The sequence below is a fragment of the Triplophysa dalaica genome, chromosome 14 (genome assembly GCF_015846415.1).
Source record: "Triplophysa dalaica isolate WHDGS20190420 chromosome 14, ASM1584641v1, whole genome shotgun sequence".
In the NCBI taxonomy this organism is placed as follows: Eukaryota; Metazoa; Chordata; class Actinopteri; order Cypriniformes; family Nemacheilidae; genus Triplophysa; species Triplophysa dalaica.
This window is the reverse complement of record NC_079555.1, coordinates 8,108,604-8,131,262: the sequence shown is the minus strand read 5'-3', so window position 1 is coordinate 8,131,262 and position 22,659 is coordinate 8,108,604. Positions and strand designations below refer to the sequence as shown.

Sequence of the window (22,659 nt, the reverse complement as noted above, 5' to 3'; positions counted from 1 at the left end):
AGCTTTGTTGTAGTCAAGTGTTAAATGTAGTAGGTGTTATATGCAATCTTTCTGTGAGATATATTCTTTACCAGTTAAATACCAGTTACGTTACTTTTTATTAACTTTCTCTCTTTCCAGTTTGATTTGTTTTTCAAGCAACACATATGTGAGACAGACCATCAGCTATATATTACATTATATACTTTTACCTAACAATTCAAGCATAATATATTAGTCAAGTTACATTCCAAAAGCAGAAATAATATTTCCTTTGTTCTTGACTCCCAGTTCAAGATTTTCTGAAATTTAAACTTGTTTATGACAACAAATATTAGAATAATTGGGGTTTAATTATTACATTTGTGTTAATTCAAGCAAGTAATATTATGGCCACTTGGTTTATGACTTGGCATAGATAATCTTATTTATCGAACTTCTGCTCAAAACGAGGAGATATTTAATCCCACATCTTATCCAACCGCCGATTTGTTTGCTTTAACAGTAACAGTTGACTTTATTAGCTTTCATGTAGCTCACTTTGTAGAGCTACATGAGCAGGGAATGCATGTATTGATAAATAGGATAAAAAGCATCTGTGAGATGCATAAATGTTTCTACTGTATACAGCCTCCACCCAACTGCAGCATCCTTCACTTAAAAAAAACAGCTCAAAACATACCTGTTCCACATTTATTTGACTAACCAATAATGGTCTTGTGTCCAAAAGCTTTATTCCTCATAATACCATTGCCTTGTAAACTGTGTGGCAACAAAATGTTTATATGCTCTCCTTCTTGAAAGTCGCGTTGGATAAAAGCATCTGCCAAATGAATAAATGTAAGTGTTATTTAGGACAGCAACAAGTTTAAATTCATTTTTATTTTTGTCTCAAAGTATACAGCTTAATTCAAACCTATTTTTATCTCCTGAAAGTGTATGTAGGTCTTGGTGACTGGACTGTATATAAAATATTTTAGCTGAAGACTTCTAGACAAGCAATCAGTAGATGGCAGCTTGTCTCTACACCTTGTGTCTGCTGGTGCTTAGCTTTACCATCCTGAACCTTATCATGCTACCTCAAGTTTTCACCATCAACCAAGTTCCAAAAGTAAGCAAGTTCTTCAAAGGTAATACTAATGTGTAAAAAATGTCAATCTGCCCTGCTGCATATGTTGTATGCACTAGCGCTTTTCACTGTACACGTGAAGCAAATACACTCTCATGGTGATCATAAAGTATAGCAGATAAATTAGATTTATGTAATGTCTGTCGTATTGTAGGTCTTTCATGAAGATGGCAACATATCAGGGTATCGCCACCCATGAAGCTCAGCCAAAGACTGTCCTTTTCCAGCTAACAAATGAAACTATTAATATTTGGACTCATTTTCTGCCTACATGGTAATTTATTTCTCAGCATTTAAAGGAAACCCATATTTTCTAATACAGTTTTTCATTGTAAGTTATGTAATAGATATGTAAGATTATATATGGTCTTGTTTTGCAAGGTTTTTTTTCTGGAAGCTGCTGACTGTGGTGCTGGTAATGGGTGATATACGGGATCCTTTCACCTGGCCCCTGCTGGTGTTCCTACTCTCATGCTGTGTGTACCCACTCACATCCAGCTGTGCTCACACCTTCAGCACCATGTCAGAACAGGCCAGACACATCTGCTTCTTTGATTATGGAGCTCTCAGCTTCTACAGCCTTGGTATATAGAAATGAAATGCATATGGTCTATCCTTAACTGACTTTTAAGTGAGCTAAGGAATAATATAGGTTTTACTATAATAATAATAATTATATATTAATGCATGCATGAAAATGCATAGATGTAGATGAAAATACTATCTTTCTGTTATTTTATCAACAGGTTCTGCCATCACCTACTCTTTTTACACATTTCCAGAGAAATGGATGAATAGCACTTTTCACACATACTATGTTCCTATAGCTGTTGTCAACTCCACTACACTGGCCTGCGACTCAAGGTAGAATTTGTTTAAAGTATATATTGTTATACATATTGTCCTGTATTTTTCACAATGTTAAAAGTGCTTTTTGAGGATATCTGAATGGGAGAATTGTTCATTATTATTATGCCTTAAGGTCTTCTCACAAATTAAACGAGAAACTATGCAAACGTCTACGGATAGAGCCCTTTGTCTATCCGTATGTCTTTGACAACATTCCTCTCTTTTATAGAGTAAGTGTTTCAGCCGTTTTTTAACCAAATTAAAATTATGGTTTTGGTTGCTTTTTAATTTTAACAAACAAATTTTAATAGAGAAAGTGCTTTTGAATATTTCCTTCACAGATTTTTGTGTGGGTTGGTGAGGGTTGCTCTGTAAATGAGGCCAAGGTGGTTCACTACTGGCACATAGCACTGGCCGGGTTTGGGATTGTATAATCTATGGTTAGATATTTGATTGTCTACTGGTGTACTTTAACATTGGAACGATTTCAAGTTCCAATATTTTTGCATGTAAATCCTAATTAATATTTGTTATTATAAAAGTGCCCCTTTTATAACCAGATGGTTTGTATACTGTATACTTAAGATTCCTGAAAATATGTAAAGAATGTATGTTTGATTAATCTGTTTTGTAATTAATATATTGTACATTTCTCTACATTTGGTACGCTAACATTTGCACCATTTCTTAACACGTTTCCATGTTTTTGCACATTAATCATATTTTATTTTATTTATATAAGTGCCCCTTTTTAGCAATCAGCCTTTTTGAACACTGTATATGCAAGATTCCTGCTTATACATTTATATAAATTGAAGATTGTTTGTTTAAATAATGTTTTGTTTCTTTGTACTGCTACTCTAATTTGCACAATTTCGTGTTTCCAATGCACATGCATAATATTTTTGCATCAATGCCTTTTTGAACTTGTTAAAATCTTAAGCTTTTTTAGTACATTTGTCATAAAAAAATTTTTTTCATTTGTCAAAATGTAACGTATTATGCAGTGCTTATATATTTTACGATATTAATAGTTCAAGATCGATTCTGATCTGAAACAGACAGTTAAGGACAATCAAGACATTGCCCTTTGAGAAAATGTTACTAACCGGAAATTGTCATTAACATTATGCCGGGATTAGGGCGGGACATCCGCCTGTTTGAGTCGTTGCTAAGATCGCTGATTGGCCGTATTTGAAAAATCAGTCTCTGACAAACTATAGAGGGAACGTTTGAATTTGGACTTGTGTGCGCAGACGAGAAGTCAGTGGCGTTGCAAAACATCTCAACATGATCAGGCAAGTGTAAGTATTTAAATCGTATTTTACGTTTATTCAGCTTTATATTTATTAATAGTATGCTTTATACTCGTCTGCTTATTAACATAAACAAATGTGTCTTATCCTACAGACGTTGACCTGTTGCCGTGTTTTAGCAGACGTTGCTAACTATTGTTACCTACTCAATACCTTTTTGCTTAGGCTTATAGATGTACTGGTTTGTACTTTCCAGCTTTTTAAATGTATTCCTCGCGTTTTCAAATGTGGTTAACTAACTGTACATTTTGTGTTTCTAAGCAGTTAAATAATAATAAAATAATGCAGCGATCAAGTACGGTCTGTTTGAGTACGATCGACCAACTCGTGAAAAACAACGCCTGTTGCCCGTTACTGTTACTGTTAATATACATTATGATGCTTTAAGTGACCACTATACATAATTATTCTTGTTCCGGAGAATCTGCTTCAGTGTAACGTGTAATTATTTCCTAACGTTACGCTAACGTAGCTTTTTGTTGAGTCTGCAACTGGACGTGACAACCAAGACCGCTAACGCTAACTCAAGTGGGAAAAGTTATATTGAAACACTTGTTGTCTAATTTGTTGTTTTTGTGTAATAGGAAGGGCAAGACCCCCCGCCGCCATCCCCCGAAAAAGACATCCAACAACCAGAAGGACCCTGTTGGAGTATGTCATTTGCTATATTCGCATTAAAAGAGACACAATCGTGCTAAATGAACTTCTTTGGAATGTATTGGTAAAATGTAGTGCTCAAAACTATGACATTACTTATTTGTCATTTGTGTTTGGCAGGTGTATTGTCGCGTGCGACCTCTGGGTGCAGAAGATGAGGAATGCTGTATTGAGGTTATAAGCAACACCACAATTCAATTGCATGCGCCTGATGGGCTCAAAGCCAACAGGAATGGTGAATTCAAGGAGGTGAGAGTCATTTTTGTGTAATGCCCTTTTTGGGGGGATCTTCTTCCTGATCTGTTTAATTTAACGTTTTTATTTATTTCAGACCCAATACTCTTTTAAGAAAGTGTTTGGAATCAAGACAACACAGCGAGAGCTATTTGAAGATGTTGCCAAACCTCTTGTGGAGGACCTTATTTACTGTAAAAATGGTAATGGAAATATGCTTCTTTTACATGCTTTGTTTGAATATGAAGACACTTGACTGACTGACAGCAATTTTTCTTGCACAACAAGGTCTGTTGTTCACCTATGGTGTCACTGGTAGTGGTAAAACGCATACAATGACTGGTTCTCCGGGTCAGGGCGGACTGCTTCCACGTTCACTCGACATGATCTTTAACAGTATCGGTCCCTACCAGGCCAAGAGATATGTGAGCATGTTTGTCAATTTTTCATTTGTTGAATTGTTTGGGTAACGTCGAATCCTTCAACCATGGTGAAATGTTATCTTTCTGTTATCAGGTTTTCAAGCCTGATGATAAGAATGGCATGGAAGTCCAAAATCAAGTGGATGCACTCCTAGACCGACAGAAGCGAGAAAGTCAGACAACTGTACCCAAGACCCCAAACTCAAGGTTATATCCAGTTATCGAATCAAAGTTTTTTAGATTCAATGGATTGGTTTTAAATATTTGGTTTTAAAGTTTTTCTGTATTTGCAGGCGAGTAGACCCAGAGTTTGCTGACATGATCAGCCCAGAAGAGGCTTTTACGGCTGATGGAGTGGATGAGGATAGCAGCTACAGTGTCTTTGTCTCTTACATTGAAATTTACAACAATTACATCTATGATCTACTTGAAGAGACTCCCTTTGACCCAATAAAGCCTAAGTAAGTTGCTTTTTGAGATAATCGATTTAGACTAGATTTCAACAATTGATTTGTTGAAATAAATAGCCTGCTCTTTCATTGTGGAGTCTGTTTGTCTTCTGTATTCTCTCACTTTTGAAAACTGTCTTCGGTACATGCATATTTTTACGGCTGTGTTTTTTTTTATCATCAATGGGTGATTCCCAGGTTTTATTTTGTTTGATATTATCTAACCATGGATATGGATGAAAATATCCATGATGACAAAATTGTTGCAGTTCTTCAAATAAGAACATGTTATCCATTAATGGCGCTGTCAGTATATATTACTGATGTTCACAAGATGGCCAAATTTCTATCATGTAATGTGCATGGCCAATAAAACCGTCTGCTAAGTTATAAGTTTATGGATTTAGTTTATAGATACACTTTTGTTTCTTTATTAGGTGGAATGGTGCAGGGACACCTCTGCGAAACAACACTGAGTTCATGTACGTGGCCAGTGGAATCCATTCTTAGACAGACTTGATGCCTCATATCATTCTTTTCTTTGTTTTGCGTAGAATTTGTGAACATCCTGCCTTTTCACTTTCAAGTGCTTCTAGGAAATCTGTGTCTGCTTTGTCTTGGCTATGTGTCTCGTGCTTTTGTTTTGGTTGCTGGTAGGCGTCCATGCTGTAGCTGTGATTTATTGCAACATGGCTGAAGGACCTGCTGTGTTACAGACATGTTATCAAAAGCTTGAATTTTATATTTTAGACCACCCCAATCCAAACTTCTCCGTGAAGATCAAAATCACAACATGTATGTGGCAGGGTGCACTGAGGTGGAAGTAAAGTCAACTGAGGAAGCTTTTGAAGTCTTTTGGAGAGGTGAGCCGATGTTTTCGATGCCATTTACTCAATGTGGAGTTGTTCCAAATCTTTATAAATAGCTTGTAAAAAAAGTTCTTGCCAGCATTGACTACCATAGAAGAGAATATAACAACGGTAGTCAAAAGTGCCCCAGAACCGTTTGCTTTCCTACATTTTCAAAATATCTATCATTATAAGACAAAGAAATGTATAAAACAATTTTTCCATAAATGGTGGACAAGAACTGTTTGGTTATAAGCATTCTTCCAAATATCTTGCTCTGTGAACTGTTCCTCTAAGCCTGTTTGGTTAACATGCAGTGTTATGAAATTGTGTCTGCTTGAACATAGGTCAAAAGAAACGGAGGATTGCTAACACGCAGTTGAACCGAGAGTCCAGCCGGTCTCACAGTGTGTTCATTATTAAACTGGCACAAGCGCCTCTGGATGCAGATGGAGACAATGTGCTACAGGTACCTGTATCCTAAGTCATGTTGGATTTAGCAAAAATAAGCTTCACTTTAAAATAGCTGAAGAATAGATATGCTAAAGGTGAGGACTATGGGCATCTCAATTAACTTTTTATTTATGTTTAAATGGTTTAAGAGAATGGATCTGGTCTGGTACCCGCTAGAGGACAAACCATGGTTCAACAATGACCTTTTCTTGACTGTATGATTTAGAATTGCTTGAGGAATGCTGTTTATTAAGACACAACTTGTTGCATTAAAAAGTTTGGGCTTGAGCACTGCATTTGTAGTACTGTGTTAAGACTGGTAATATAGGGAATTTAACATAATTCAACTTGTTCAGGATAAGAATCAGGTGAATGTGAGCCAGCTGTGTCTTGTGGATCTGGCTGGCAGTGAACGCACCAGCAGAACCCGGGCAGAGGGCAGCCGTCTTCGTGAAGCAGGTCAGACACTGGCACAAAAAATGGAGATGAACACATTCACAATGTTTGTTTATGTTTTATGAATACAAAGTTTTTTTTTTATAGGCAACATCAATCAATCTTTAATGACTCTGCGCACATGTATCGAAGTTCTGAGAGAGAACCAGATGTGTGGCACAAACAAGGTTTGTGTGAATTAGATACAATATTATGACTGTCTAACGACATGTTTTAACATTGAGACACTATCCTCTCTGTTCTCAGATGGTCCCGTACAGAGATTCGAAAGTAACCCATCTATTTAAAAACTACTTTGATGGGGAGGGCAAAGTGAGAATGGTAGTCTGTGTCAATCCAAAAGCTGATGATTATGAGGAGACCCTGGTAAGTAAAGTCTGCAAAATATGCTTATGCCACTATTTATTAAATCTTGTGCATGTAAATTTCTAATCTGACATTTGGGTTTCCTAATTTTCTGCCTGTAGCTGGTGATGCGCTTTGCTGAAATGACTCAAGAGGTGGAGGTCGCACGGCCTGTTGACAGACCCATTTGTGGCTTTGCTGCTGGCCGCCGACAAAGGAACCAGGCCTTTAAAGAGGAGCTGACCCGCAGGCTAGAAGATCGTGGTGGCCCTGTCAATGGAGGTATTATTCTTCTGGATATTCTCTTATGGAATTCTTTACCCATATCGCTCCGTAACTCTTCTTCTCTATCCATCATCAAAACACAATTGAAAATGTCCTTTTTGAAATGTATTATCAATAATCTTGTATTTTTTTTTTGGGTTGAAAGCGACCTTGAGCTTGTGGAAAGGCACCATATTAAAATAAACTACTTCTTCTGAAGCTACTTATTTGCATTTTTTATGTGTTTTTATTTTGACCTGTGATTTTTTTTTTTGTGTTTTGCAGAGATTCCAACAATACTAAGTCAGCTCCTGCAGTCCTTTCCATCTCTGCCTGCCTCTGAAATCGCCGGTCCTAATGATGATGTTACTCTACCCAGACTCATAGAAGCCTTGGAGAAGAGGCATAAGATTCGCCAGATGATGGTTGAGGAGTACAATAAAACTGGTAATATCTCTATTACTATTAAAGGGGTCATATGACACGGCTAAAACAAATATTATCCTTAGTTTTAGATGTAATGCAATGTCAGGGTTCCCACGCGTCCTGGTTTTGTCTTCTTGTGACGTAGTGATGCTGCGATGTGTTGGCGGTTGAATGATCCAGATAACTGTGGAAAAGCGATTTAATGTTTAGTGATTGTTTACTGGTAAGCAGTTACTTAAATTTGTTAACATTAATGTTAGCACAGTAGTAATTTTAATACGCTAAAGGCTAGGGTTTGGAACAGGGTAGAATATCAATATGTGAAAATTTCTACCTTCGTTTTACAAATGTTGTAAGTTGTTGCATCCCATGACAAATTGTCTCGCAAAGTAATCCTTCCACTTGGTCATCTAGCCTGCTTTATTTCGATCTTAGTGAAAAGCCATAAAGAGACGCTCACACGTTGAGCAGATCATTGTGTGTATATGCAGGGTTTACTGATATGCAGCATAAACAAACTTACAACTAGTGTTGTTAACTTGAGGCACAAGTCAGTTTTGAATGGGGATATATACACTATATTGCCAAAAGTGTTGGGTCGCCCCCTCCTAATGAACAGGTTTGACTATTTTATTCATTTTCGTGGGAACCAATCTTAATGTTACAGAATATAATGATATTCTATGGAGTTGTGTGCTTCTAATTTATATTAACAGTTTGAGAAGGGCCCTTTTCTTTTCCAACATGACAATGCCCCTGTGTATAGGGTAAGGTTCAGAAAGAAATGACTGATTCAGTCAGTGTGACAGAACTTTACTGGTCTGCATAAATCCAAGTCCTAAACCCAGCCGAACACCTTTGGTGTGAATCTCAATGCAGACTCTGAGATATAAACTCATCATCCAACACCAAAGACATGTGCACAAGGAGTTCAGTTATTTTGGAATGAATAAAGTAGTCAAACCTGTTTATTAGGAGGGGGCGACCAAATTCTTTTGGCAACATAGTTTATGTTGTTTAGACCAGCGGTTCTCAATCCTGGTCCTCGCGACCCCCTGCTCTGCATATTTTGTATGCTTCTCCTACCGCTTCGGAGGTTTGTTTAATACGCCCATAAGAGCCCTGCGAAGTAAACATCACTAGATATTCTGCCATAAATCCCGTTCGAAATGTGGATAATGTTGCGCAAATCTCAAAATTACGGTTAAATTACCCTTCAATCTTCCGTAGTAAGTTTTGTTCTTCGTGTTCTTAAATTAACGTCAGCCGATTTCATGTGTGCAGGGAGTAGAGAGCAATGAACACAGTTCAGGGAACACGTCAATCGGAACGCGGTTCATTCATTAAGCTCTCTTCTAATGAGCTAGAGATTTAAATCAGGTGTGTTAAACAAGAGAGATACACAAAATATGCAGAGCGGTGGGTCGCGAGGACCAGGATTGAGTACCGCTGGTTTAGACTGTTTGTGACTAATCTAATTAATATCAATCAATTATTTGTGAGAGTAAATTAAATATTTTTTTTCAGACTCCTTGTAATGAATATTTTTTTATTTTTGGAATTTACAGTTGGAAGAAAAGGAAAAGCTTTGGCATTGCTGATTTATAATAAATAGTTTTATACCAGAAGCTTGGTATGTCTGTGTATGTTTTGTGAATTTCTATTTTATTTTTAAATAATTTTCATAAAGTTTTTTTTTTTTTAAAGAGGAGATTACTTTAGCTTACTTGTTTAATTTTCATCGTAATTAATGTCCTGGAAAAGTCTGGGACAGTCCTGGAAAATGATCTCTTAACAAGAGTGTGAACCCTGAATGTGTATACACGATTTAGGGTTAAAAAAACCCGCTGTATTAACCACGTGCTGTTCATGTTTGTATCTCCTATTTGCCCCACCTCTCTGAAACGCTTGGATTTTTTACTAAACTCATTGCTCTGTTAAGCGAAGTGTGCTATGATTGGCCATATAACCAGTGCGTAGTGATTGGTCAAATACTGCAAGCGTGTGATGGAAATATAATGCGTCTCACCATATTTGGAACATCAGGTTCCAAAGCAGTTGTAATGACAGGAACGCCCACCTTACTTGCGAATACATTTGGGTGGTCTTGGACAAATCATACCATGAACTGATGTAGATTTGTGGGGGTGTGGTTACATGATTTTCAGGCAGGTCTGGGTGAGCATTTGCTTTTAGGTAGACTGCATCCTCTGTATCAAAACTTTAATTCTTTGCAATTGGATGTGTGTAATAGATCCATGGGCAATTTATAACATAATAAAGACACAAAAAAGATGTATTCACCCCATATGTCCCCTTTCATAATAATACGTTTATGCCAAACTGACTTTCAAGCAAAACAGTTTTTAATATTTCTGACCTTCTGTTTCAGCCAACATGCTCAAATCCATGCTTCAAGAGCAGGACGGTAATGTTGTCGCCAAGGAGAACTTCATCAGCGAGCAGCGTGGCCGACTTGGCGAAAAAGACAAAATGATCCAGAACCAGAAGAACGAGATTGATCGTCTGGAAAAGAAATCCAAGATGCTGGAATACAAGGTACTGGCTCATGTGGTCATAAGTTCAAGAAAATAAATTCATATGCACTCAAAGCCAGGTTGCTGCAAAAAAACATGCTTGCCAAACATAAGTATACCTGGGTATGCAAGAAACTCAAACGGTTTAAACATTGATTTGAAGTTAAATGGAGTACATGAATTGCTTGAATGCATATTGTTTTTCTTCTGTACAGATTGATATCCTGCAGAAAACCTCCAACATCCATGAGGAGGACAAGCGGAGTCTACAGAATGAACTGGAGAGCAGAGAACAGCGGCTGCAGAGGGAATTGTCTGATAAGAGACGCATGGAATCACGCATGCAGGGGATAGTCTCCGACACAAAGCTGAAGTGGGAGAAGGAGTGTGTGAGTATCAAGTGCTATTTACAAACCATACGTTTATTCTATCCTTTGCAGAAAGGCTGCGTCTTAAATGCTAAATCAGATTTTTGGATTTGGTTGTTTTGCCTGGGTCCATAGAGCTTCTTTATTTGTGTGTGTGCAGGAGAGACGGGTAAATGCCAAGCAGCTGGAGATGCAAAACAAGCTCTGGGTGAAGGATGAGAAACTGAAGCAACTCAAAGCCATCGTGACCGAGGGGAAATCGGAGAACCGACAGCCACAACGGCCCTCCAGAGAAAAGGACAAAGTGCCCCCCAAGAGATCCGCTTCCCCATCGCCGGTTCCCGTACGTTTAACTGACATGCGTTTCTAGACCGCTTGAACTGTAACTTCATGTCTAACCTTCTACACAAGCCTTCGTCTTTGCATGGTCTGCTGTGTAGTGCTTGTAAATGCTCGCCGCACTTAATGTTTGTGCTTTTAATGTTGTAAATGCTGTTTTTAATGTGTTGCATGCAAACCGTGTGTATTAATCCGATGTCTGCAGTCTTCCTACAATAGCTCCCAGTCATCGCTCTGCTCTTTGGAGCCCATTTATAACTTCAATCAGATGGTCAGGCCAGATCCTTCCTCCCCCATTGTTTCTGTGGCCTCCTGCATCTCCGAGTGGGAGCAGAGAGTACCACGGTGTCCCAGGCAGAGTAGCCAGTCGCCTCCAGACAGTAGGAAGAGAGTTCAGGGCCTTCCCAACAGTCTTGGCAGGAGGAGAGGCGGGTGCTGGGCCAGAGAACATGAGGTGCCCGCCCAGCCAGCAGATTTTGAAGCTGATCACATGGTCAGTGGAGTATCTTGCTGTAGTTAGGTAGAGTTTCATCGAGATGGTAAATTAAAATAGCCAATGCTTATTACAGATCTTTGATCAGTTTCTTAGCTGTATCAAGTGTTACGTTGACAATCTGTGTGTAAAATAACTGATGGATGTGCTGCTTATTTCAACTTCATGTAATCGTTGTGCACTTTTAGACAAATAAATTGTTTAAATCTTCTTGGTTATTATCTGTTACTCTTGAGCTTAACACTACAGTGCTATGCATGACAATGAAAGATTGCTTAGCTGAGCATGTTCAGCAAAACCTTCATGATTGTGTTCTCAAAACTTAGTTTGTGTTCCTGTATAGTGTTGCAGATACACTAACACACTAACGCTTCAACAGGCTTGAAGACCGTCTCCTGTTTTTCTGACTCTGCTTGTGTTTTAATTAAATAGACTGTGCCGCCAGTTCGGCCTCTACACAGACGCTCGCACTCCGCAGGTGGGGAGAGGTGGGTAGATCACAAACCCAACACTAATGTGGACCTGGATACAGTCATGCAGCCAAACCTCCCCAACGCCATCAAAGTGTCTGCTCCAAGTGAGAAAGCTCTCTCCAAGTGTGACAAGTATGTTCTGACTCACCAGGAAGTGGCCTCGGATGGGGAGATTCAGACCAAGCTAATCAAAGTAAGCTCCTCTTGCTCGATGAGCTGGCTAAAATGAGAGTGATTTTCTGCTGATCAAATTTATAGCTTTACTAAAGGTTGCTTCAGAATGTTAAATCTTTTGCTTTTATTCAGGGTGAGGTGTTCAAAACAAGAGGTGGAGGACAGTCTGTTCAGTTCACGGATATTGAAACTCTGAAGCAAGAATATCCTGCTTCGGCCAGGTGACTTGATTTTTGATTTCAGCGGAGGCCATAAATATTTAGCTTTGTTTGTGGATGGTCAAATGAACTGCTGTGTGTTTTGTCTGTAGCCGTAAGAGGCGATCATCAGAGTCTGGCCCTTCACATGAGGGTGAGCGTACGGATGGTGACTGGACCGATGTGGAGACGAGGGTAAGTTATTCCTGCCCGCTTGGACTTGTTTGTTGCATCATATTACTTTAAACACTGAGGAATGACAACCCACATTTGGATCAGTGATGTCTTTGTGGTATTTATTTGGTTAACACATCCACATTTGATGTAATGCTGGCATTGTGGAATTATTTTTTACTAATAACAAATGTAAAGTGAACGGGAAGGTAATATAGTAGTTTTGCAGAATTTTTTTTACCCAACACTTTGTGGACCAGTTCTGGATTATTAGGAATCATAGGGATGCAGGACTTCTTTTCTGACCCTGTCTTTATCTTTGTTCTCTAGTGCTCTGTGGCTGTTGAGATGAGAGCTGGGTCAAATCTGGGACCTGGATACCAGCACCATGGATATCCAAAGTAAGCTACATTTTTTACATATTAAAATTGTGTCCTATTTCGCACAGGAAATTGACCGTAACTTAATGTCTTGCAGACGCAGGAAGCCTTAAGATTGCCTTCGCATTGCCATCACAGACGAGTCCTTTTCTATTGAAGCCTCTCATTACTGTGTGCAATAGCAAATTCACTTTATAATATTTAACTTTTTAAAATGCATTTTATATGTAAAAAAAAATGTCTTTTATAACTTACACAACTTCACCAAAGCTGTTTATGTACTGCATTTTCTACCTTAGTGTTTTTGTGTAAAAGTCAGGTTTCTTGTAAATGTCTTTTTGGGTGGGTTTAAAAACAACGTGTTGCCAATGTTTTATTTCTAGCTGTCACTTAAGCACGAAGTATTTGTTTTCAAAATATTATCTTTTTTGTACTCCATTTTGCATTTGGGCAGTTAAAAATCTTTTAGAAAATGTAGTCATTTTTATGACTTTCAGTACAAGTAGGCAGCACCTGGAGATGCACCCTTTACAAGTAGCTAGCACCTTGGAGATACACCCTTTATATTGTATTTCTCACTTGTATTATATTGCTGAAGACAAACTGTTAATAAACAGTATTTGATGCTCGACATGTTCTGTTTGTGTAGTGACGGTTTCATTTTCATGTACACTACCCATGAAAATAATATTTATTGTGGTTCAATTTTTTTTATTTTGGCTCTTGCCAGCTTTTTAGAGCCTTTGATGTTGTTTTATAAGGAAACGGTAGATGGCAGCAGTGTGTTACTTTACATTATTCAGAATCGTATTCAGGCCATTTAATTCACAGGCATGTCTTTCTTGGTGATTGTCATGTGATCTTCTGTCTGAAAACGGGAAACAAATGTCTTTTTTAGAATTTAATTTTTGGGAGAGGTGTCTATGCCCCAAACCCACATCATTGGTCGATGCACTTCATATGATTGACCACAACAATTTTTTGCATCGAACCCCAGTGTTCTTCAAATAATGTTTTGTTTTTATCCAAGTTTGTAAGCGACTCAAAAAATTGTGACTTATTCCTAGGAGAATTAATATATCATTTTTTTTTTATGTACTCTGTTTATATTGGTAAACCATACCCTCATTTAAACACAGACCCAAGATTTTAACTAAATATGTGTATGAAAACGATTAATTTATTGATTTATTTTAATATTTCCTTTTGTTCAGAATTTGTATTATCCTAATTATGTTAAGAAAATACAACGACCTTTAGTGCTGGTGACCACATGACTTCCTAGGCACGTCAATATAAAATTCTTAAATCTAGTGGAAACGAATCTGTTTGGATTATGGAACCGTATTTACTAAATAAATAACACATCAAATCCGGCTTAGCGTCATCGAAATGCGGTCAAAGCCACAGCTCACGCAGGCCTGACGTAAACATGCCAGACGATGCTACGCTTGTTACTGAAATCACCCGCTGCTGTTTTGTGTTGTAGCCAACATGACCTCAAGTGACGGGTATGACAGAACACTGTACCACAGATTCAAAAGCTTAGCTGTGTTGAAACACTTGATGTGGGCCGTCATTATTTTCACCCAACTTGGCACCATAAAGGATAAAGACTGTGCTGTATTAAACTATGGAATTGGGTCCTTGAGCTTTGGGTTTGGATGGAGTCACGATTGTTTTGATGAAATGGGAAATATTGCAATCACATTTACACAAAGAATCAGTTTCTGTAAATTACATTTTTTTTACATAAATTACTTTGGGGACTAGAATCAACCTGTGTTGATCTATTATTATAATTTTATATTTAACTTCAAAGTTTGTGGCCGATTAATTGCAAAACATATATTTTCTGACCAAAAAACAACTGATCAGTTTGTTGTTGGGAGAGCAGTACATGGGCCTTGTCTGTAGAGAGTGACAAAAATGGAGCGCCTCGTAGAGAGAGGGTCAAGGGCTCCAAACAGTGAGCAGACATTAAACTCACTTGTGGAAACCAGCAAGTGCTCAGCTTTTTGACCATACACCGCTTTATGAGCCACACTACTGTATAATCATTTGGCTCACCAAGCCGTGGATCAGGCAGCGAGAATGTTTTGTTGTGATGGAACTTTAGATTACTACTTTAGGATAATGCACCAGGAGAAAGAGAGAGAGACACATGACTAAAAGACTACCACTCAAGGAGCTCATCTAGAAATATAAAGCGGTCTTCAAAGAAAAAGCTTAGATCAATCACTTACACAAGCTTGGTTGCAGTGAAAGACACTACAGTACTCAATAGATTAAAACCTTTGCTTTACCGTTTCTGTGAGTTTATTGATTTATGCCCGCTGTCGGTTTGAAAAGCAATTTTTATGCATCTTCATTTACAATAAAAGTAAACGGGCATATATAGCTAATTCTTTAAGTGTTGGTTTATCTTTAAGAGCGTGAAATATTGCTAAAAGAATCATTCACCCAAAACCTTAATTCTTTACATCAATGGCATCGAATAACCTTTTGAAGCACATTTATTGAAGTGTGTAGAGATATTCCTCTTCAAAACCCCAACACTGCTGTGTGAGGAGAAAATATTTGTGCATTTTTGAGTCCAATTGAATTTAGCTAGAATTATATATATATATATATATATATATATATATATATATATATATAGCTTAAAGGGATAGTTCACCCAAAACTGAAATTAAAATTCTGTCATCAGTAACTCACACTCTTGTCATTTCAAACCTGTATGACTTTCTTTCTTCCTCAAAACTATTCTAAAAAATTATAAATTTTTAAAGATTGTTAACCGGCACCCATTCACTTGCATTGGTTTTGTGACCATATAATAGAAGTCAATGGGTAACACCGCTGTTCGGTTACCAACTTTCTTCAAAATATCTTCTTTTGTGTTTTGCAGAAGAAAGCAAGTCAGGTTTGAAATAAGGGTGAAAAAATGATGACAGAAATTTCATTTTTGGTTGAACTATCACTTCCACTGTTTAAAATGTAACCAAGTCCATTAGCAATTAAATATATTGTGATAAAGCTAATTGGATGCAGAGGAGGACTGCTTAGCTGAATGCAACGGCCTTCATTTGACTAATTTTCAAGTTTTTTGTTGTTATTGTAAATAATAAAGTGTAAGTAATTCTCTATTCAAACGCTTAACCTGCAGAATGCACAATGAAGAATATAAACGTTCTAGAAAGAATGCCGGAGAACTTGCTGCTTGAATTCACACTGTTAATTAGTCAGCCTGGCTTTTCGAAATAAATGATTGTATGCTTTATCTAATATTTGGATGATTAATTCCTGCAGAGTCTTTTTTTTTTGCCCTCTGTGAGTCTATCGCTTGGCACGGGAGAAATGGACTCGCAAAATAGTTTGGTGTAAGGCAGCCTTCTAATGAGCTTCTCGCAGCTTTTCCCCGCTACGTTTAACCATTACACATGCAAATTTCTCCATGTTAATTCCATGCATGTATGTAATCAGTCTGCATGCTCTCTTTTTGCCGTTTATTTATTCATCTGAAATAAATATTTGGTGTGGCATTAATATTACTACTCTTCCATTTCACACCCCAGTCTCAGAAAATCTTTCCCTTCATCTGTTCATGCCTGTTGACTTTTGATCTGTGTTTGATATGATGTGTAAACCAGGTGTCCTTGAGCTTCACGTCCTGTCGGGTCACGTCAGGAGTCTCCGGCGTTGCTGTTTTCCCATGTTTGGGTGATGTTATGTATTATGTACGTGCTCGGGGAGTGGATTGTCAACACTTAGTGTTTGGCATGGTACCGTGGAAACCTTCCTTCGGATCCTGTAAACAGGGCTTCCGTGCCGACTCCATTAATCATTGAACCATGCTGGGCGTCAGGCTGGTGATGGTGGTCGACTAAGGCATACTAACCGTTTAGCTGAATTAGCTCGAGAGATGGGGGGGATCGCTTTTTTTCCTGCACTACTTCATCTCTCACATCACGATGGCACCATCCCCTCAGGGCCAATGGGGTTTAGAAGGACATGTTGTGGTTCGTAGCGGCTGAACCGCAGATGAGGCTGCCCTTTAAAGCCCCATATACCTATCCTGGAGAGCAGTCACTGACATTAAAACTCAATTAGTGGACGACTGCGTAAATACTGCATGAGCCCTGTGCTTTACTAATGAAGGCCCAGAGCAGGGTTCCCGCTCTACATCTTGATACGTCGGGACTGCCTGCGAGGGAGCGTGTCAGTCCGAAGGGAGGTTAAAATGCAGATGAGTGTTGACAGCTGGGTGCAATTGTCATTCAGTGCGTTTTGTGCCCTCCCTGAGGTCTCATCTCGCTTTACTGTGGTGCTTCACTCCTCTTTGCCTCCTGCTCATCTTCACGCATACCAATACGGAGGGTAAATTGAGATAGGAGCTGCATTTCAATCCAATAGGTCAGTCTATTTTGCCTCATCCTGAGGCGCCTTTAGAGCAGGACTGAAAATGTGTTCTTTACAGTCGTTGGCCAAATGGCTGCTAGAACTTTTTCATTTTTATGTTGTGTAACAGATAAAGATGTTAATGTAACACTTTTACCGCCAATGTGGTTCATCTTATCTCTAATAGTTGAATACTCTGTATTGGAGCTAATGGATGCCAACCAGACCTTCACATGGAATCAATATTATTTTTGAAATGACACACTGTTCCTCTTAAAGGTCCAATGTTCAATTGTTTTGGAGGATGTATTGACAGAAATGCAATATCAAATACATGACTATGTCTTCAGAGACAAAACATACATTGCGTTATGTTTTTATTACCTTAGACTGAGCTATTTCTGTCTACATACACAGCAGGTCACCTCGCATGGAATTGGCCATGTTGTTTCTACAGTAGCCCTAAACGGACAAGCTGTTCTCAGTTTCGTAAATACATTATCTCTTTCTGCGAAGAAGCAAAAACGTGACTACTACTTTGTCCTGTGTCAGCCATGGTAGTCCTTCGAAAGTGAGGGTTGAGTGAGCGCTGGTTGCAATTCGCAGCCTCACCACTAGATGCTGCTAAATTGAATACACCGGTCCTTTAAAAGAGGAGTTGTATAATATATCGGGAATCCCCAAAGAAAGTTTTTAACCAAAAAGATCATGGACATCTTACAGCAAAAGCAGCCTATGAAATAAGTGGTTCCCACAGAATTAATATATCTTTTTATGCATATCACAACACAAGGATGAATGAGCTGTTCATTATTTTCCCTTCAGGGTCTTTGTTTCAGACAGTGCTTTTAACCGACTGCAGCTGTCTGTTGTTTTGTTCCTTGAATCCTCGCGCTTGTGCTCTCACACTCTAACAGGCTGTGACCTCGCAGCGGTGACAGTCTGCCAGATCTGATTTCCGTTGACTTGCTTTGCTGTGACCACTGCGAGTCCTTCACAAAGCCATATATTTACATGGGTTGTTGGTTTCGTTCAGTCGCACGGTTGTGCAGTGCTGGGGAGCCACATTAAAAATCGCATTGCATGTCAAACAAACTGCCCTTTTGTTAAAGCTGACTAGACTGCATGCTATTAGGAAAAATGGCTGACTATTTAAGTCTACTTAAATGGGATTTTTTTCATGGTCTCAATTAATTAAATTACATGATTCAACAAAAAAAATTAACATTTATTTTATTAGAAAACCCTGTGAAATGATGAAGATGAAGAGGACATCCTTAATGGTGATTGATGATTCATTGAATCCTTTTTCTTTCAGTTCATTGGAACTAAAGTGTTTAGGAATCGCACTTGGTTTAAGTCTGGCCTTTATTGGCTGTCTAAATCAAAACAGGATTTGTATGTTGTGGCATGCAGGTATTTTTCAAAATATTTTTGTAATTATCAAAATAAATATTGAAAAGTCATAATACACTTGAGGTTAGATCCACAGCTGTATTCTTTCAAGGGCATCTTGTCCCTTCCACTTTGTTCATGTATTCACGAGGAGCCGTTCTATTAACACAGACTTTGAAGGGACCCGTCATGCTGGCTGTCGAGCTACAGGTGTGAGCACATTGTTCATGGACATGTCATTTCAATTATCTGTCGTGGCAAGAATACAAAAGAAACAGAAAAATTACAGTGCGATTTGGATTTGGCTTGCTGATGAGTGTTTGGGAACAAGGCCTAAAAGACATCTGTGGTAGGGAGATGATATCAGTGCTGACAAGAATGACATCATGGTAATGACAGACTAGCAGTGTACCTTCCCCTTCACATCTTTCTATTTATTATAGCATTATAATATTGCCTTTTGAGTACAATATCAGGATATGGCGATAAAAGCAGTAAAACATTTAGATCAAGTGATGCTCAAGTTGTTTATGAGCTAATGACTTAAGAAGAATTAGTTCCAATCCGCTGTTGGTTTTAATCGCGGCAAAAATTTCAATTGTTGTAAATCCACCATTTTTACTCCTTACACTTCTAGTGTTTGTCTGAGAGCGAGGCATTTGGCCAAGCCCCAGAGACCAAGCTGCTGTTTAGGAGCATTTGTATTTGAGCTGGGCCTGGTCCCCACTAATCCCTCTTAGGGCATCCATCGTATCATTCTTACTCAGCTCTCCACATGATCAATACACAATACATCAAAGGTTAGATGGAGGTGGCCCTATTCTTTGAAGCGTGTGTGTAGAGCTGGATTTGCTGAGCTAACATCGTCCAGAGAAGCCACCTTTTCATTGAGCTTGTTTGGTCGGAGCTACTTCTGTTTGCCGAGGGGCAGAGGAGAATCTAATGAAGATCGGCCAATGTCTCTCTGTTACCTCTCCTCTCTGTCAAATACAATGCAGGCCACTGCTAGATGCTTTGTCCAATGGACACATTCCATGTCGCCAATCTAAATTTATTTGAGCATGTTGGTTCATTTGTGAAGCATTTATTGAATCAATGTTGAATGCACATAGAAAATTACAAATTAAATTACGTATATATTTGTGATGCCCGTCTATTTCTTAAAGTGGTTTTGAAGAATGACCCAAGCATCATTTCATGTGCAAAAAGCAAGGTGTCAGTGTTACTAGATTGTTACTTTGTCACCTAATGTTGAAGAATTTGACATTTTAATTTCTTACAATTTTAAATGTTTTACAGTTTTAAATGTAATTCTCAATGACAGATTTTCCTGTTTTAAGATTTATATTTGGTTCCATCTTTGAAGCTGAAGAACTGTGCATGTCAATAAAGCCATGTCTGCATTGTTATGCAAGAAACTACCTGTCCAGTGAATGTGTATGGTCTGCCGTCACAAATGACAGACATTTAAAGGAATTAATTCTAAATATCACAGACGCGGCCTTGCCAAGTCAAGTTAAATAACAGTCACCTGAGCTAACACACACACGCAGCCATTTTAGATTATTTCTGTGTTCCTCCTGTCTACATAGATAAACAGTTCACATAATGCATATGATCTCAAACATCTCATTAGAGACCAAATTAAAAAAATTTGATTGAGAAAACAACTGCCTATTTCTCACGTACAACATATGCAATTTCTATAGCACTGGTTCCATCATTCAAAGCATAAAGTAATTAATGTTCTTAAACATACAGATCTGTATTTGCTTGTAGATATTCCCACTCTGGAATCACACCTTTAATGAGAATGTAGCTGTGTCTGGCCATGTTGTGTGAACAGAGCAATCTTTTGATAGTATCACCAAGCCGCAATGTTTACACTTTTGAAGTGAATTACTTACATCCCAGCTGAATGTCCAGAGTCACCTTTACACCCTCTATGGTCTTCTTAATTTATTAAATTACTGAATGATTCGAAATTTTTATTTTATTTTATAAAAAAAGGGGTTCTCAACATTTTCATGGTGACGCCGCCCCCTGTAAACCCATTAAAAGAACTGGCATCCCCCTTATACTGTACATTGAGGATAGATATGATAATGTGACACAAAATAAGAAATATATTTTTGATAAGAAGCAAAAAATACTCCAGAGATCAGATTATAAATGAAACAACCCTGCTGATAATAACAAAAGAAACCATCACAGAAATGAATGGTTCCCATTAAAATACCATTGTGAACCATTAGATTTAGCATAAAAACCATTACAAAATCTGCCAGATCAAGAGAACAGTGGCGATTCATCGATTTTAAAACGAGCAAGAGTTTATTCGCAGTTTATTATATAGACACAGTGTGCTGTTAAAAATAGCGCTTTACATCTTTTATAACTGTCAAGTTAAGAAATATATGAAAAGGCACTTTATTTACACGCACTATGAACTCATCGGGAGAGAGAGAGAGACTTGCACTTATTCTGAAATTACAGTCTGAAAGACAAACATACTTATATGACCTACCTGTAGGTTGGGGGAACCATTGCACCCCACCTGCAGTACGTCTTCGCCCCCGGTAGAATCACTGTATTAATACATTAGCAAAATCGTGTCATAAAAAGGCCTCTACCCTTTCAGCAATAGCATAGATGGCTGTGCTGCTCTAGCTCACCTACACTGTCTCTCTTTCCCTCTTTCTTTCTCGTTCAGTCTCTCATTTGCATTATATATGCTTCATTTAGCCTACATGGCTGAGTGGAAATATAACCTGAAGCCATTCAAGCAAAGCATGAACCAGGACCCAGCAGCAGTGAGTGCGACCACGTACGTCCATGAGATGGCAGCACTTTCTTCTACTCTTTCATGTCTTTTATGTCTATCCTCATCCCCTCTCATTTCCGTTCTGCTATGTATAGCCCAGCAGGGCACTGTTTAAAGCAAATCACTCATTCAAAGTCATTCTTTTCTGAACATAACATGGTTAATCAACATTAAAAATACAACTCTTTGAAATATATTTGAGAGATGAGTAATGGAAGTTAACCTCCATTATGACTAAGGATTTGGAATAGCATGTAAAAAGCACATTTACATCAACTGCAAACATGCTACGGTTCAGAAGAAGCATTTATATGGAGACTGCCGATGTTTCCCAGGTCATCTGTCATTTACTTCCCTTCTGGCTTTCATTAGCCGTGTAACCTTAGCAAAAGCCTGGTCCTCGCCTCCTCTGTTATCTCAATGATGTTCTAATGCTGGTCAAACATTATTGTGAATGGCTCAGTTCAATAGAGGCAGTGTTAGCCAGGAGAGTCAATATTAGCTGAGCACACAGGGCAGGAGGAAGGTGGGGGAAGGGAGACCACAGTGTGCGTGTGTGTGTTTGTGTGTGTTAGGGGGGCTTAATGTGCGCTCGTGGTGAACCTTGACCATTCACAACAGAGGCAACAAAGCATGGGATCAAGAGATGACAGGAATTTAGCGACACATTCTTCTTTTTCTGCTTCTGGCTCTTGTTAAAGGAGCTGGCGATCCAGCGAAATCGGTCAAAGATTCCTGTCGTTTCGCATATTTACGGCCTATTATTGGAAAGCTGTGGGACTAATGAAGAATGTATCTTCTCAGGGATGTAGGGGAAGGTCAATTTGTCACACAAGGACACACAAAACAGACTCAAGGTCAGCCCATTGTCTGTCCTTGCAAAGGTAACTGAATCATCAGCTCCACACCCATCCGACCTACGGCCGTATCAACACATCTAGTCAGTAATCACAGACACTTTTATGCCCTGAGAGTTGTGCAAACAGTCGGTTTGGTAGAATCAACAGTGGCTGTCATGTGACCCTAAAAGCGTTCCGCATGAATCATAATACAACACAGAAGTGATTGTGCAGTTGA

At 38.5% G+C, this 22,659-nt stretch overlaps 2 protein-coding genes across 4 annotated transcripts; both read left to right on the top strand.

The window, feature by feature from the left end:
• The first annotated feature begins 988 nt into the window (after positions 1 to 988).
• paqr5a (progestin and adipoQ receptor family member Va) lies at positions 989 to 2,391 on the top strand. Its single transcript, XM_056766846.1, is given in 7 exon segments — positions 989 to 1,090; positions 1,263 to 1,324; positions 1,326 to 1,382; positions 1,490 to 1,692; positions 1,855 to 1,972; positions 2,091 to 2,187; positions 2,299 to 2,391. Coding segments are annotated over 7 exon segments (732 nt in total).
• A 750-nt stretch (positions 2,392 to 3,141) lies between these two features.
• On the top strand, positions 3,142 to 13,593 carry kif23 (kinesin family member 23). Of its 3 annotated transcripts, none has more exons than XM_056766967.1 (23): positions 3,142 to 3,261; positions 3,858 to 3,924; positions 4,051 to 4,179; positions 4,262 to 4,367; positions 4,453 to 4,589; positions 4,681 to 4,793; positions 4,880 to 5,047; positions 5,786 to 5,898; positions 6,231 to 6,352; positions 6,693 to 6,795; positions 6,880 to 6,959; positions 7,039 to 7,158; positions 7,260 to 7,419; positions 7,687 to 7,848; positions 10,220 to 10,386; positions 10,580 to 10,753; positions 10,893 to 11,075; positions 11,277 to 11,564; positions 11,997 to 12,230; positions 12,344 to 12,432; positions 12,522 to 12,603; positions 12,913 to 12,983; positions 13,060 to 13,593. In XM_056766967.1, exons 1-23 carry the CDS (start codon positions 3,248 to 3,250, stop codon positions 13,073 to 13,075), a joined length of 2,898 nt encoding a protein of 965 aa, XP_056622945.1. In that variant the 5' UTR covers positions 3,142 to 3,247; the 3' UTR covers positions 13,076 to 13,593. The 3 variants fall into 3 exon arrangements, with proteins under 3 accessions (XP_056622945.1, XP_056622947.1, XP_056622946.1); XM_056766968.1 differs by having other exon boundaries at positions 3,168 to 3,255; XM_056766969.1 differs by lacking the exon at positions 11,277 to 11,564 and having other exon boundaries at positions 3,143 to 3,261.
• Positions 13,594 to 22,659: the final 9,066 nt, after the last annotated feature.

Coding starts and splice junctions, on each gene's coding strand:
- kif23 (XM_056766967.1), top strand. Junction 4,180..4,261: donor GGAATGGTGAATTCAAGGAG/GTGAGAGTCATT, acceptor TATTTATTTCAG/ACCCAATACTCTTTTAAGAA. Junction 7,420..7,686: donor TGGTGGCCCTGTCAATGGAG/GTATTATTCTTC, acceptor TGTGTTTTGCAG/AGATTCCAACAATACTAAGT.